General features: G+C 44.4%; 1 protein-coding gene across 1 annotated transcript; it reads left to right on the top strand.

Moving 5' to 3' along the window:
* The first annotated feature begins 1,421 nt into the window (after positions 1 to 1,421).
* On the top strand, positions 1,422 to 6,126 carry mycn (MYCN proto-oncogene, bHLH transcription factor). Its single transcript, XM_023836273.2, has 3 exons — positions 1,422 to 1,530; positions 1,890 to 2,556; positions 4,633 to 6,126. The coding sequence occupies exons 2-3, from the start codon at positions 1,911 to 1,913 to the stop codon at positions 5,256 to 5,258; spliced, it is 1,272 nt and encodes a 423-aa protein (XP_023692041.1). The 5' UTR covers positions 1,422 to 1,530; positions 1,890 to 1,910; the 3' UTR covers positions 5,259 to 6,126.
* Positions 6,127 to 17,297: the final 11,171 nt, after the last annotated feature.

The raw sequence follows: 17,297 nt of genomic DNA, 5'->3' as shown, positions 1-17,297 counted from the left end.
GGTCACAGAAACTGCAGTATTATTCAATGTGTCAAGCGGAATTGTCACAAAAAAAGCCTGTCTGCATATGCCAGGCACAGATAAAGTGACGAAGGGAAATGGGGGTCGCAAGTCAAGCCACACAGACAGGAACAGACACTTAACAGGACAGATAATAGTTAATTACCTCAGATCTGAATCAGCACCTCTGTGACCCAGCTTCAACAAATGTTGTGTTTTACAAAGCAGGAATTTAAGGCAGGGCTGCAGTTTGGAAATTGTTTGCGTCCAAGGCTTATGTGCAAAGTCATATAACCAGGTGTACAAAACCTGGACCCCAGAGTAATATAAAAAAAAATATATGGTTTGATAAGTTTCCCTACATCCAGATGGGTATATGTTTGGCCAAAGGATACTTTCAACCCAGTATCTATTGGTATGTGTAGCAATTTTGTGGGACCCATTATGTGAAATGATCGTCATGCATGGTCGTATAATGGCCAAGAAATATGAAGACACTTTCCAGGACCGTGTAGAGCCTATGCTGAAAATGCTGTTCCCTAATATCCCCATATTCCACAATGGTAATGCCCCCCCACACACTAGTTAATATAATCATCATGCACATCATAATGAAGTCAAATGCCTTCCATTGCCTCCACAATCCATATCCAAACACCCCTGAACCCACCACGCTCAAATAACTGGAGGTATTTTTTCTTCAAGAATGGTTCAACAACCTACAACACACAGTTCAAAACATGCATGAGAGCATTCCAAGCAAGGCTGTTCTGACAGAAAAAAGTGGTCCTATTCCTTATTTGGTCATTTATATCTGTATATATTGTTTGGTGTTTCGATTATTTTGTAAAACGCATTTATATCTCATAAATCTTGACATTGGCGTAACTAGGTAACTGGCAAGCCTCAATTTGAAAACGCAATTTTGGCATTTGTCCACAAGAGGGTGCAATGCACAAAAATCTCTGAGGGTGTGAACCTGGTTATGTTCACAAGATTTAACAATAGTGAGCCTAGGATTAACATGATTTGTGCACGGTTTGCATAACGTTTGAGAAACTCGCATATTTTAAAACTATTTTCGCCTGCAAAATGTACACGTGGTCCTGCATTAGAAAAATCGTCAGCATTGATTCCAACTTATACACATTAGTGAGATCGTAAAAGATTAGAAAAAAACAAACCCGTCTGTAAGATTGTGTGTACTGTGTCCTTTATAACAGCTGTGTTACAGTTGATTCAAAAGACAGTAAAATATCCCATTTGTCATTCTTTCCCTCCATTTTCGGTTTAAAAAGCACTATGCCGGCACTATGCGGGATGGGGCGCCGGCCACGCCCCCTGTGGGAGGAGCCTTTTTCCGGGCGTGCTCGCGCATTACCGAATAAGATTGAACTGCACTACATTCCCTGGACAGAGTGCTGTCTGCAGCCAGGTCTGCTCGCTGGGTACTTAGTCCAGGAGAATATTCAGGTGTATTGTAAATATCCATCGATACCGTTTCAGGCTGATTTCAACAGACATTACGAGGTAAGCCTTCATTAACGCTTACGTGTAAATGGCATGCAAAAAAAATATTATTATTATGGTTTAGGTGCCTCATTAGGAAATTGGCAAGGACATTTACTATAACAAAAAATGCAACTAGCGCTGAGTGTTACTGGATGACTTGAGGTGATGTTTAATGAATGCTTTCTGTGCTAGCTGGACAGTTTGAGTGGCATTTCAGACAGCTACATGGATTTTAAAGACGCTGCATTTCCCAGTACTAAGACTTCATTCTTTGTTAGTGTAGCAATTGTCACAGTGCTGAAGCAAATTTTGTTTTGTTGTTGGCGAATGCATGTTGTGTAGTATTTAAGCTAAGCGTGCTTTCTCTCACTGTTCAGGGTTTCTTTCAAGGGAAGATAATGCCGACGGCTGTAAATAAAAATTCCGACTTGGAGTTTGACTCCTTACAACCTTGCTTCTATCCGGATGAAGATGATTTCTATTTAAGTGGCCCCGACTCTGCTCCACCTGGAGAGGACATCTGGAAAAAATTTGAGTTGTTGCCCACGCCTCCTCTCTCCCCGAGCAGAGCCGGCATCCCTGGGGATGCGGCTTCTGTATCTAGCGACTCGGCTCCGCCGGGGTTCGGATTAGCAAGCCCTTTGGAGTGGGCGTCGGAGCTCCTTCTGCTTCCCGAAGATGATATTTGGGGGGCGTCGGACGGAGACCTGTTTGGGAGCGCTTTGGAAAGTAACCTGAACTCTATAATTATCCAAGACTGCATGTGGAGTGGATTTTCGGCCCGGGAGAACCTCGAACGAGCGGTGAGCGAGAAGCTGGGGAAAGCCATTTCCACGGCCGCCAGCTGCGGCCAGAGGATCGGCAGGGACGATAAGGCGGCGGAGCTGGGCGCTCCCGTTCCGGAGTGCGTGGATCCCGGCGTGGTTTTCCCCTTCCCCGTTAACAAAAGTAACAGCAGTAGCAGCAGCAATAGTACAAGTGCTCCCGGGACAGCACCTTCGGCGGCTGCCAAACGCAATGCTGACGACACCCCAAGCGACTCCGGTAAGATAACTAAGGATACTTCCGACATGTTTGCATGTGCGATGTCGATAAGGGATTATCTCATTGTCAGGTACGCGTCCAGGCTTAACAAAGTGGACGAACTTTATGAAGCGAGCATTAGGCACGAGTAAGAGGATTCCCTACTGCACGATTTTTTTGCAGTTATTTGCAGTTTTTGCATTCATAGAATAGGCAAATAGGCTTATTCTACCAACAAAAAAGTAATAGATGGCGACATATATCATTTATTAGTCTTATTAAGGAGTTCCCGTAGTTATTACTGACTATTGTTATCACTGATCACATGCACATACTTGCTCACTGCAGCGTTAGTTTTAATTCACGATCACGTGTAAAAAAACTACATAAGGCGTGGGAACCGATGTAATACAGCGCGTGTCATCCGCGCGCGCTTCATCCAGCAGATGGCAGTAATAATTGTTTTCTGGGTTTGACATATTAAATATGAACTTAATCCCGACTCGGGTTGTGTTCGCGGGCATATCAGACACCCATCGCTCACCTGCGTGAATTTGGAGGAGCTGCTTGGATAAGAGATGGATGCTTTATACTACATGAACACGATCAGTCTAAAGGCATGGGTACTTCTTTATGCATCTGTTTGTTTGTTTATTTATTTATTTGGCACACCCCCGTCACATATAGACCAGGTGGCAGTGATCACAGTTTTTAAGGTTGAATGCTGTACCCTAATTCACCATTGGCCGATACTTTTGTCCTGCACGTTTTATCCGACATGTTTGATTATTTAGCCATAAAGAAGAAAACATGAAAGAGTCAGCGGAGGCTATTAAATACTTTGCAGCAGGTTGGGTGCTGGACGTGGACTGGCTGGATCGGATAGTTTAAAGTCGTTGCTCTGCTGTAATGCCCTAGGTATTCACATATCTTGGCTCTAGTAAGATACCCAGCTGCTTAAAATCTGCACGCAGTTGCTTTTGAATAAAGTGTCAGGAAGAGCAGTAAATAGCTGACGCAGATGGATACGCATTCACCCTTCGGCTTTGTACGTCGGGGCGGTTTATACCCCCGATCTCACTTCAGCGTGTGTGTGTGTGTGTGTGTGTCCCGTCCCCCCCATTTCAAGAATTGAAATAGCATGCGGGTCGCTTAAGGGGAGCAAATGGCTGTGGTTCGCGGCTCTTTGTGTGGCAGCTTCGCTTCACATGGAGAGTAAAAGGAGCCACGGCTCGGCAGGCTGACGGGAGAGCGGCCCGGCCCCGAAATGGGCTCCTGTCTCTTTAAAGTCTGACGGCTTTGAACAAGCGCTGCCTCCCAACAGCTGTCTGCCTGGCGCGGCTCCAGAGCGCCGGCTTACGGAGAACCTCCAACTGGCGCTGCGGCGACCTTCACATGGACTCATTCTGGCTCTTATGGGGCTTTCCGGTGCTTTCAGCACAAGGCATGATCCTTTTTTAAGAGCCTCGTATCAGACTGAGGTTAAGGAAGAGAAGTGGGTGGCTTTTTTGCCTGCAGTCTGAGCGGTTGGGTTTGCGTGCGAGCAAATCTGTGTCGGCGTCTCCTCGCTCCCCCTCTCACTGGTCTTTGAGAAAGACTAAACTGTCAGATGTTTTCTCGTCTTTCTTAGATTATTTGTCAGAAAAACATACAAGAATTGCGGCTGACATCGTAGCAGCCCGGCACTTGTATAAAAACAGCAAAATACGGGAGCGGGCTCTGAAATGCATTGTATTTGTCATTGAATAAATATTTATTTTTAAGCAGAGTTAATAAATCACAAAGATTTACATGGTATATTTGATTTTCCCTTCACTGAAGCCAACATTTGTTTAATTTTAAATGTGAAATGGAAACAAGAAATCCAGTGTCTCCAGGGATATGTAATTTGGTCAAGTTGCATCAGACTTGGCAGTGGCTGTGGGCTGGATAGATAACTGCATTTTGTCAATAAGTTCTCCCCCAGGTAATGACATTGAGCAACCATCACCGTGACCCCAGCAGGCATGTGGCTTTTAACACACATATCCCCTGTCGTTTATGTTCCCTGAAAAAAAAAAACAAGTAAATCATGCCGGTCTCTTGGTTTCCCTCCAGATGATGATGACGATGATGATGATGATGATGAAGATGAGGAGGAGGAAGAGGAAGATGAGGAGGAAATCGATGTTGTGACAGTGGAGAAGAGGCGGTGCGGAGCCGGCAGGACCAAGGCGGGGCCCAGTGGCCAGAGTGCGGCCCGCCCCCCGCAGGAGCTGATCCTGAAGCGAGGCGCCCCCATCCACCAGCAGCACAACTACGCGGCGCCGTCACCCTACGCGGAGGAGGAGGATGCCCCCGCGCCGGCGAAGAAGGCCAAAGGCGAGCCCCCGCGGGCCGGCAAGGCCGGTGGCAACGTGCCTCCTGCAGCCGCCCCGCAGAGGTTGCGAAAGAACGACAGCCCACGGGGCTCCGATTCGGAGGACAGCGAGCGGCGGAGGAACCACAACATCCTGGAGCGCCAGCGGCGCAACGACCTGCGCTCCAGCTTCCTGCTGCTGCGGGACCACGTGCCGGAACTGGCCCGCAACGAGAAGGCAGCCAAGGTGGTCATCCTGAAGAAGGCCGCTGAGTACCTGTGCACCCTGGAGGATGACGAGCGTCGGCTGCAGCTGGAGAAGGACCGGCTGCAGGTTCGAAGACAGCAGCTCATCAGGAGGCTGGAGCTAGCCAGGACTCGCTGAGCACCAACCCAAACCCCACCCCCAAGGACCCTCACTGCCATTTTTGCACATTTTTTGACATTACGAATGTTGGGTTAGAGTTCAGTCCAGTCACAAAAAAACAAAACAGTGAAAAGGGGACTGGCCCCCCTTTTTTATAAGCAACTTTTTTATTCAGGTTGAGCTTGACACAGGTCTTACTGTTTCATATCAGAGGTGGTGGGCCGAACAGTGAGAGTATACCCACAATCCTCCACGTTGCCTTCACAACTTCACCACAAAGCCACAAAAGACAGCAATGCCATATACTTCGGTCATGATGTTATCTTCATAATATCGGAGTCGTTCATTCCTTCAGTCTCACTGGTGCTCAAAGAATGGATGTATTTTGGTGCACCTTGATATTATACATCCTAAACTTTTGTAAATACTATTTACACAGTCTGCCTTTTTGTATACATTTGTCCTGTTTTTATGTCAAAGATGCCAATACTAGACTGGAATTTTATATACCTGGAAAGTACTGTAATGCCTCAATGTTTGAGGATCATAAGACTTGGTAATATAACAATATATTGTTTGTTTTTTTCTATGTACATTACTAATTCTTACACACCTCTATACTTTAGTGTGATGCTGAAACATACTAAATTTAATGCTTATATTTTCGTATGAAAATGAGTTCTGAGTAGATATTACTTTATCCCCTTGTTTTTTTACTCTATAAACAGTTACTTTCTTTTTCATCTTTGTTTTTTATATGTGTTACTTCTGGGTGCATAGAACTGGGTAAACTGATTTTTTTTAAAAATATGTACACTTAGTGCTGCAGCTTATAGCACTTTGAAATACCTCATGTTTAAAAAAATAAATAGACAATGAAAAGGAATGCGGTAGTGCATCCGGCTGAATCGTTACCACCGCTAACGAGGCCCCCGCTCACCTCCACAGCCACCCGAAACGGATCGGCAGCGTGCTGGCCTTTGTTTGTGGGCTCTGAAAGCTTTCATTGAAACCACTTTTCCCTGAATATTTTCAATACCTTTGTGGGCAGGGGGGGGGGCGGGGGGGCGGGGGCTGAGGGTGGTTTGGGGGCAGAGCAAGCTTTTTCCTTTCATGTTTACAAGTTTGATATTTCAGGATTTTTTTTTTTTTAAACGTGACTCGAAACTCGATATTCTTTTGTGGGGGGGGGGGGGGGTCGTCACTCCAAGCGTGGGTTGGCTTGTGTAATGAGCGAGGAGGCTTACTGTGATTGACGGGATCAGGTTTGACAGCCCAGTTGACGGCCTCGGTGGGGGGAGGGGGGCTGGGTGGGGGGCCAGAGAGATGGTGGGTGTGACACAGGACCACCAGCTTTTCTCCTGTGCTCACCAAGCAGCGTCTCACTGGACGACCCGATTTGCTCCATGTTGTTTCCTCACAACATGCAGGAACTCAGGAAACACAGATTAACACTTAATTAGGTCTCAATACTGAGTCACGATGGGGGAGGGCAGGCTGAACATGGAGATAATTCATTTAGCGAGTCTTGTTAAAAAGCAATCAAATTATCAGCGCATAATACCGTTGGTGAAGCTGAGGTAATCCTTCAGAATGTCACATTTATTTAGCATTCCGGTCACTAAGCGTTTCCGAATTCTTTCTTGCATAAGAGAGGCGACCCTTTTGAAAGTCACCCGGCTGATTTTCCCACCTCTGGTTCGTTATGTAACGGCAGGCCCCACCTCTTGGGCCTGATGAAACATTCATCTTCTCGTGAAAGCAGGTCACTCCTCATCCTCGACCGCGTTAGCTCACCTCCTTTGTCGAGCACATGTGTGATAATGCCGCTCTGGATCCAACTCCATCCTACACCTTCACTGCCAGCTCCCACAATCCTCGCCAGTTACCTTCCAGTCAGAACACACAGTCTTAATTTTTAAGTGTCAGTAAAAATTCATGCTGCATGATTATTTCACAGTGGTAATTAATACTACCACCATCATTATAGGAGGTATTTTGGTACATTTAGCACATCAACATATAACTGTTAAAAACTTAAGTGTTTTAGGTTAAGACCTCGCTTAGCAATTGACTTTCTAAAAGAAATCTTGCTAGATAGTTTGTTCTCTTTCACTTGTTGGAGTTTGTGACTTTCCAGTTTGTTGCATGTTGGTGCTATGCTGGTCCACTGGTTAGACCACCCAGTGCTGAAGGTTTGAACCCTGTCTCTTTGTACTTATGACCAGGCATCCTGTCCAGGGTGTTCCCTGTTTCATTCACTGCCCTTCCCAGGATGCACTGCGTGCTCAGAAATGACACCGTACCAGATACAGAATAGGATGGAGATTTTATTAACCTCTAATGCCGATGTTTATAGTTACATTCTTAATTTCTTTGTCATTTTAGAGCATTGAGAGCATTAAAACATTAATCGCATTCAGAAATATGTCACATGATTTCTATAGAAGCCTTCTTTGCAGGGGTTGACCTGTAATTGTCAGTTGCAGGTAAGGAGTCTGTAGTCCGACGTAGTGTAACGTTTCACACAAGCTCGCGTCAGTGTCATCCTTCCTGCCCTCATTGTGAGACTGATTTATTTCTGTAGCTGCAAACGCATAGCACAAAGGCGAGTAAAAGGCATCACAGTGTTTGTTAGTAAAGGTTACACGCTCTCCGGCTTGCGTCGCTTTGTGCTGGCGGGGTTGCCATGGAAACTGACGCAGCTGCCGAGCAGGAGAGATGGGCCGTATTCTTGTTTATTTTTTTTCGGGAGAAAACGCGACCTGCAGCAAGTGGCTGTGATGTGAGTTGGGTCGAGGGAAAGTATTTACCATTTGGCTCACATTGAGTAAATAATGAACCAAAACCGTTTTCTCTGGAAACCTATAAGGGGCCAAAGGTGGCAAGTTCATGTCCAGAAAGTAAAAATCCAGACCAAGGTTTTGTTCCAACCAACCAGTTCAGTGACTGTGACTGTAACTCTTTATATTCAACTGGTTGGTTGAAACAAAACCTTGGTCTGGATTTGTACTTTCTGGACATGAACTTTCCACCTCTGCAAGGGGCTTTCGCTGTGTCTGTGACTATGTATACTTGTGTAAGAGAAAGTTAAGCTCTTTTCTGGAGAAATGCAAAATATAACATAACGTGTTGTCTGATTAACGATGTGCCTGAATCACACAGAATTTTGGGGTCTTCTCAGGCTTTTGAAACAGAAGCAAAACAAGCTCCCAGTTGTTGAGGAAAGCCTGAAAATAGCCAATAAATCTCGTTTCATAATGGCTGGAGGATTCTGGGAAAAACACAGCCACTGCTAATCTTCAAATGAGGCTTCCACAGCAAAGAGTCACATGTCACGACTTCCTTGGAACCAAATGTGTCAGCTTTTCAAAACATCTGCTTTGCCCCCCACCGCCGCTGCCATGCTGCAAGTTTGGTTAGCGGCCCTCGATTCCGAAGCCGCTCCACACTGGCTGGTTTCCATTCCCGAATGTTCCAGAAGTCACTGTACCATTCCCTGTTATGGCAGTGCATCACTGCATTTCTCCAACTTGATGTGGGTGAAATTAAAAATAAGCTGTCGAACTTCATCCATCCAGCTTCCGGCCATGTGTCCTGGGCTGGGTCGTCGTGGGGGGGCCTAGGGCCTATCACTTTATTTCTGAAAGCACCCTCACCTCAGGAAGGCAATTAAATGTGCCATTTGCAGTGAGCATGACAGAAAATGACAGCACATGCACATGTTCACATTTACTTTTGCCAAGTTTGTGACATGAACTGCACATCCCTTCTTCTGTGCTATGAACCAGGTGTTGTCTATACTGCAAGTGTAACCGCATGGAAGATGATGAATAAATGCCAACCCGATGAAATGTGGTGGTAATATTAAACTATTGCAGTACTTGTATGAAGAAAATCAGCACGGGGAATATAAGGGACACCACCAATAATGAGATGGTAAACAAAATTTATTTTATTAAATCCTCACCTGCAGGAATGACACTGACGAGATCGCTAGGTAGTGGGTGGATATGCACTTCCCAAAATGGTCAAATTGCCACTTAATTATTCTGCGTTATGAACAGTAATGGACGTTTATGCAAATTAACGACCATTCAGAATAGTGACATGAAGCCTGACAGTCATCTATCACCCCTGCTATGAAATTCATAGCAGGGGTGATAGAAAACTAAAACAAAAGGATAATAAATGAATTAAAAGCAGTGGATAAGATTTAAATGTTGCAACATATAATCTCACGCAGTAACATTTGAGTTTTCAGCTCGTTTCTGCCTCTGAGTCTCACATAACTGAAATGAACTTGTGATTAATTCTCGTCTTTGTTGTGTGGCCCCCTGCAGTCAGAATGTGGTAAAAGCGCCTATGGCTTTACCTCACAGGAGAAGTAAAGTCTTTATGTCCGTTACAGCATTCTGGCAGACATGAATGTGCTAGACATACACATTTTTTTTCTTGTGAAACTGTGTTGTTCATAACACGGCTGTTCAGACAGTGTTGATTTAGCACTGTTACCTTAAGCAACCCCGGGAATGTGAGTATGAAACTGAAATATTACCTGCTAAAAAGGATTAAAAATAATAAAAAATTAAGCCAGCCTGTAGGAGCAGGGTCACTGGGCTTCCAGCTTTGTGTCCAAGTCATCATTCCCAGCCGGGCAGTAGGCTTCCTTCCTGCTTGTTCCAAGAACGAAGTCTTCTCGTAGGTGTAAAACTGGGGAAAACAACACCCCCCCCCACCCCGGTAGATAGGTATGTGTGCGTGTGTGTGCGGTTTGTGTGTGACCGAGCGTGTTCCAAAAGAGAAACAAGCACTTCGTATGCGCCACTTGTGGCTACTTTACGCGCTGCCGCTAATCCTGGCAAATATGCATGATTATAATAAAAAAATAAAATAAAGAGGGGAATGCCAGTTCCCGGCTGTCCACTGTATATTTGCCAGGACCCGCTATTCATGGCCGGGGCAGCCATCTGCTGTATGGTGTCGCAGGTGCTGGCTGGGGGGACATCGCCCGCTCTTCACAAAGCGTCATAACATGACACAAAGGGCCAATGTTCCACCATAATTGCTAAACACATAAAGGAGAGCAGGCCGCAGCTCCTGATCAAAGTTTTTACCGAAAACGGGTGACATTTGCATACAGATGGCGATGTGGAGGTCGCTGGTTCGGCACGGGCCCCCCACCCCCGGCCCCCTCCTCTGGGAGGCGGAGACGGGGGCTGGCGGGAAGGCAGCCCGGAGCACAGCATGCGAGCGGACAGCGCGCGCCATCCACGTAAGGCCACCGTGAATGGAGAGCTCTGTGGCCACACGTACATTACGCCGGCACGCACGTCTAAGGCATGCACACACAGAAACGCTCACGCGCACAGAAGAAGCCCCCCCCCCCCCCAACATACAGACAAGTGTAAGCATCTGTACACACACACGCTCTCTTATTGAGGCATTGTGGGGTGTGTACTATCCAAACTCGCTGAAATGCTTGTTAAGGACTGGTGTCTGAAAGGATGACCTTGGCTTTGGCAAGAATGGAAGGCTGGAGTCAAATAGATGTACAAATGCAGAGAGGAGAATGGGAGGGAGGGACAGACAGGGTGCCAATATTCATCTCCCTGCAAAATAGTCCACCCTTTAATTAGAAAAAGTGACATCCTGAATCAGCCAGCAACAAATCTGCATTTACTTCTTTGATGTCTTAACTATGCCAACTATGGACCTTAGGATGGGTAAGACCAAGGACATCCCTGAGATATGCGTTTAAGAGTCCTGCCATCAAACTGTAAACGTGAGGTGATGTTTTAATCATTCTCCCCGTAGCACGCGGGTCAGAGCCGGTCGTCGCACTGAAGCCCCCGGAAGCAGACCCAGTCCCCGACGTATCTGCCAGATCTGCGGGCAAAGGAAATTGTAGCGATTCCCAAAAGTATCGAAGCAATAAGACCGGATTCGAAATTCAATTTAGGCTTGTAATTGCTTTCAACAGTTTGTCTCTCAAAGGTTGCAGAAACAATATTCCAAATTAATGCGAGTCGCAATTTTAATGACATTTAACAAATTGAAGCATGATTTTACCACCAGTTTCTTTGCAAGTCAAATGAGTTGACTGGCTTTTTTATTATTTATTTGACTGGTTTTCTCCCTGGGAAGGGCATATGTTTCAAATTAATATTTATTGATGGTAAACAATAGATTATATTAGGGGCTGAATCACGGTGAATCTATTAGGGGTGCGTTGATCAAAGGGTGACAAGGAACATTAAGCACAGAAACACTCCACAGAGTTTGCAATCTGTTAATTACTTATTTCCTAAAAAGGCTGAAGTAAACTGCTTGGGGAGAGGGGGCAGAAGGTTTTAACAAAGACGTTGCTTTGTGTTGTAATCAGATGACATAATCTGCGACATCATCCAGAAGTGTCTGTCACCCTCCCACCCACATGCATCTATTACTGCACATTACGTCAGTGAGGATGATGATTATGATCAGGATGACGGGAATCTGAATTCTGCCACCTTTAGGTGGGAGGTAAATAAATACATTAATGAATGTCTTGGATCACTGGGCGTGCTGCTTGCTTGGAGCCGGTCCTGCCGTCTCCATGACTCCTTCCAGGCTGCCATGGCTTCGTTATTGCGCCATGGGCAACGATGACCGACCCAACGACCCCAAACCAGAGATGGGACCAACAAAGCGAAAGGCAGGCGGACGGGGCCTGGTCTGTGTGCGTCAATCAGCTTAATTGCGTGTATTGACTCCACCTGTTTGAGTCACAAGCACATGAGTCACAAACAATGAGGTTTGGGGTTAGAGGAAATGGCTGAAAAAGGGGAACCTAAGTTGTACGAAGGGTGGAGATCGTCGTGTCTTTTTACGTACGATATTATTTCCATCCATCTTCCAAATGCGTATCCTACTCAGAATCGTGAGGACAATTATTTAAAACAATACTTTTTAAATAATATTGTGTTCGGAAAGAGTCTTGCTTAAAAAGCGTTTCGCTCATGTTTTTATCATAGCGGGAATTATCGTGGGATTTCAGTGTTTAATTATTTCGTCCCCTGTTTAGCTCATGGAAACTCCTGGAACCTGAAGGCTATTCCTCCAAGACTTTGAAACTGAGGAGAGGCGGTTCATCAAGAAGGCCAGAACCTCAGTCCCAGGGGCAATAACGAAACGCTGACGGCGAAACACGTTTACGCACAATGCTACTAAGCCGATCCTCCACGTTCCTATTAATTACTAGTAAACTGAGCAGCGGGCCTCTGAGACCTTTCTTTTGTTTGTCCTGTGTTATCAAAGAACAACAGAGTTCTTATGTTTCTCTTTTGTTTACATTTTTGCTGCTAACACAGGTGAGCAGAGGTAAAAGGTTCTCAACAACGTAAAATATGATTAATACCATGTTCAATCAAGACAGGGGGTTCTCAGTAATGTAAACACCAGGACTTTCTCAATCAATCATATATAAATGGATGGATGGATTGAGGGATGGATGAATGAGTATAACTGATATTCAATGGCATGTCTTAATATCTGATACATTTAAAAACAATTCATGATTTAAATATGAAATTAAATCCTTATTTATCTTCTACCACACTGTGTTCGAATGCTTCAATCTGAGTTGAAATAGGCAAGAATGTTTCTGATTATTGTCATTTAAATGTTTTGTTTACAAATTTTTAAAAAGACTGCACTGCAGCAGAACACACGCCCAAGGCAATAATAAAATATGCATAATTAAATAAAACAATTCAAATGCTTTTATAGCCCTGGGAATATGCTGTAGAACGCAGTAAATATGTTTTTCTTTGTTAATGTTTATAATGCTGCTGATAAAACAGTGAGACCTGACTCAGCAGAATACAATACCTGAAATTTTAGTTGCCGCAGACTGAAGTCATACATTTGAAACTCAGAGGCTTTTCTAAGAACAGCACACTGAGTACTGACGGCAGAACTGGATCCCTGTTACTCACTTGCCTACTGAACTGACTCAATAGGACTGTCCTCAGTGCATCAGGTGACTTGAAAGCCATGCGGCCTGAAGACTGTCAGTACAAGTCCCAGGAGAGGAGCCTCCAGTGACTAATTCTCAGCCTACGGGGTCCTGCAGTGTACGTGGTTTAAGATCACAACTGTGTGGATGAAATCAGGTCACCAGCATCTCCACTGACGTCTGCTGTGCCTGATTACCAGCCATATCACACTGGCTTCTGCTTTTTTCAGCCCCAGACACCTCCCACCCTCTCCATAGCCCAGCGTCCATTTCGTCTCCTCACATCTCCTGTTTTGTTTTCATTACTATTTTAGTGAGAATCTGCAAATCGGATAAATGACAGCATAAAAATGGTCCATTTTGGAATAAGGGTGCAGGTTTAGTTTCAGCATTGGTATGGACCATTTCAGCCCTTCCCCCCCCTAACCACACACAACACTCATACAATATTGGTAAGGACGCGATCCCACTGTCCAAACCCAAATATACGCCCTTGAACCAGGACTACATTGCAACAGGGGGCAGCTGATTAAATTATGACAACTGATGAATTTAAACTGGGTCTTACTTCAGGCATGATCTTCAGTTGAATTTAAAAGCAGCATCTAGTCGCTTCTAGCGAATGTACTGCTGTACAGTAAAAGAAACTCTGAAAACCAGTCGCTTTTTACAATAAACAAGCAAGTTTAAGGTTCCAGAAAAATATGTCGTATGACGGTTTGTCCTTCTGTTCATACTTTCGAGGGGAGTAGAAAGGACATAATGAGCACGGCTCAGCTGATGACAACAAAGGCAGGGTCTGGCCGACTGTCATCACCATGGCATTGCTGGGGAGGAATGCGGGGCATAGATACTGATTGGCACATTTATTCAGGCCTGTTTGGGGCCAAAGGGTGTCACTTAACTTGTCCTATTATTTGCTAGTCCATATTTAATTGGGGCAATGCATTTTTTCACAGCTATATGAAACAGAACAGTTTCACTCCACTTTCATCTTTTTTTAAAAAAAAAACCCAAGTCACACCCCCCCAAACCCACCCAAAAGAAAAAGTCCCTGTAAGTGTTTTTGTGACCTTCTCACCTTCTCATCCCTTCACTTTTCCACCCTGGAGAGCTTCGAGTTTGTTTTGATCATGTGACCCTTTTTCCTCTCCTTTTTTTGTGTTTGATGAGCGATGCATGACAATGAAGACACCTAGGGTCCCTCCCCCACCACCGAAGAACATTCATCACCGCTTCATTCACAGCTTGTAAAAAGAAGCTGGAGCACAGCAGGGAACTCAATGGATCCTTGGTCAGCATGTCCATCCTTCTCTTTCAAGGTCTGAGAAAGTGAGAATCTGTTTTGGTGCATCAGGACAAGTTATTTGCTAGTGTATTGGTTCAATACACCTTTCTCTTGCTTTACACACACACACACATATATACAAGGTTTTGTTTCAACCAATCAGTTGGCTATGAAGAGTCACAGGCACAGAGTACTCAACTGGTTGGTTCAAACAAAACTTTGGTCTGGATTTTTACTTTCTGGACTTGATATTTCCACCTCTGATGACAACATAAGCATATTATTACACAACATTGATTTGTACTTTTCTGGTACACGCCACTTAAGCATTTATGCACAATAAGTATAACGGCCACTATGCAGAGGCGGACATTTCAGATCCAGAAAGTAAAAATCCAATCCAGGATTTTGTTTCAACCAACCAGTTGAGTACTCTGTGACTGTGACTCTTTATGCTAAGCTGGTTGGTTGAAACAAAAACCTGGTTTGTATTTTTACTTTCTGGACCTGAAATGTCCACCTCTGCCACTATGGATCACTCATCTAAGGTCTGAGCCGCCTTCCCAGAGAGAGTATGTTTTTTCAAACCAATTAAGACATTTGAGAAGAGTGAAAAGTTCAGCTTTGAATATTGTAACAATACAATAAACCTTTTGAATAGGTCAGACCACGTGTTTGCAATGATTGCCTCTTAGGATAACAGAGGACGGCTGCGGAACAACAGTGGCTTTGTTTACGCTGCCATTTGCTCACGCTGTGTCGACTCCTGGCAGCAGCGTCTGGATTTTAACTTCGGCCATGAATTTCAGGACTTGATAGGGTCTTTATTTCAAGCCACGTGTTCGGCCGGCCTTTCAAATACTGCCAATCATTCAATTACTGCGTAATTATCCAGTGATTTGGGCTATCGGGCGCGTGGCAGCAGTGTTCACGCTTGTTGATTCACAGCATATCCAAATACACACATTAAACAATGCTGATTAATGATAAATGCTATGAGCTCAGCGATTTACACTTGTCATGATTATGACAGAGGAGTGATTGATAGACTTTGGTCAGTTATTTCCAACCATCCATCCATCCATCCATGTATTCCATGGCATAATCGCACTTGGCAAGGTTACGTTGTACCGTGCCTGAGTCTACCTGAACCATGTCCAGGCCCACTTCTTCAAGCAGGCCCTGGCACAGTTTAGTGTGTCGTGCCTGGGTACAGCATGCAGCAATCACTCTAGTCAAACAGACTAGACTTTGGGTGTCAAATGCACTGGAGGACACAAGGCTATATGGTAACTATAGGCAATTTAAAGACACAATTCAGCCTGACTTCATGTCTTTAGACTGTGGGGAAAAGAGTCATGGGAGTTTTACTTGCACAAAAATGTTCTGAGGGCAGAACGAAAAGTGATTGGTTCAGAGAGATAACCAATCAGATTGTAAAGAGAGTGGGTCCAAGCAACTAGAGGCGGGACCAAGATATGCGATTGGTTGACCTCGCCTCCTCTAATTACTTGGACCCACCTCCTCTACAATCTGATTATTTCTCGGAAACCAATCATTTTTCATTCTGCCCTCAGAACATTTTTGTGTAAGGAAAACATCCATGTGCGGGAGGAAGCCCCATAGAGCACATAGAGAACATGCAAACTGCACACACAAAGAGCAGAGGTGAGATTTCAACATCCAGCCCTGGCTGAGTGAGGCAACTGTGTACAGATGTGTTCATTACATTTCAGGCACTCTGCTACAGTTTCATTTCAGTTGTGTATATTCTGTAACATTTTAATTGCGTATAAAGCTATATATTAAAAAAAACTTCTCCACATTAAAAAGGTTAAAAGCTCGATCAAAGGTAAGTGTAATTCCTAGTCAAAGGTAAATTTAGAAATCTATTCCAACAGAAGAGCATAAATCACAAAATACTCACATACTTGAATTGTTACCTTTTGAGCTGAGTATATCAATCAGTCAGTTCAATTGCAAAAATATAAACCCTCTCTAAATATGACAAAAACCTCCGCAAATGCGAGTGCTAAATGACATTGTAATTGTGACACATGCTCCTTGTAATTTGACATCAGTCGTCTGTGATATCTGAGGAAATGACAGAGTAGTAAAAGAATAGAAGGCCTTTAATTAACCTTGGCAGAATTTTAATTTTCCTATTTTTTACCCAGTGGGAGCAGTGGGGGTGGGCCACTGGGTATGTATATGTTTAGTAACTGGAACAATCCCAGTACATTATTTAAGAAAACAGCAGGTATTTTGCATAGCAGATAGTATTTGAGCAAAATTTCATATAACTTCCCGGTATTTCATGCTGCATAAATCTCTTGTACATTATATAATTGCCTCTCCTCCTTACTTCAGTAAATATACTTAACAATTAATTACTTTTCTTTTTTTTCATGAAATCCTCAGCCAACCCCCTGCCGTTCTGAAAAGGGAGGGGTTCAGGGTAAAATGGCCAAATGGGAGGTGTGACACTGCAACCTTTTTACGCCAGTGGAAAATCAAGGGTGCTTTTCCACTACTTCAAGAAAGTAAGAAAGTATGGTAACAAAGTACAGCACTTCAACTGGTACCAGTGCCGGATGACATTACAATGCGAGGCAGGGTATTTTATACTGGATGTGAATAATGGATATAGTATATTATAGAGCTGGGCGATGTGTGATATTATACACATGCAATAATCACTTTGCAAGGACCACGATCATCAGCTGGGGTGAGATCAGGCTGTTTCATACCTTCATATTGGCAGACATTA

The sequence above is a fragment of the Paramormyrops kingsleyae genome, chromosome 19, assembly GCF_048594095.1.
Source record: "Paramormyrops kingsleyae isolate MSU_618 chromosome 19, PKINGS_0.4, whole genome shotgun sequence".
NCBI classification, from domain to species: domain Eukaryota; kingdom Metazoa; phylum Chordata; class Actinopteri; order Osteoglossiformes; family Mormyridae; genus Paramormyrops; species Paramormyrops kingsleyae.
Note: the sequence above shows the minus strand (reverse complement) of the source record. Positions and strands in the feature narration are given on the sequence as shown.

Excerpts from the sequence above, each read along its gene's own strand:
- mycn (XM_023836273.2), top strand. The coding sequence starts at position 1,911 with ATGCCGACGGCTGTAAATAAAAATTCCGACTTGGAGTTTGACTCCTTA. Across the intron at positions 2,557-4,632 it reads CGACACCCCAAGCGACTCCG|ATGATGATGACGATGATGAT; the intron begins GTAAGATAACTA and ends GTTTCCCTCCAG.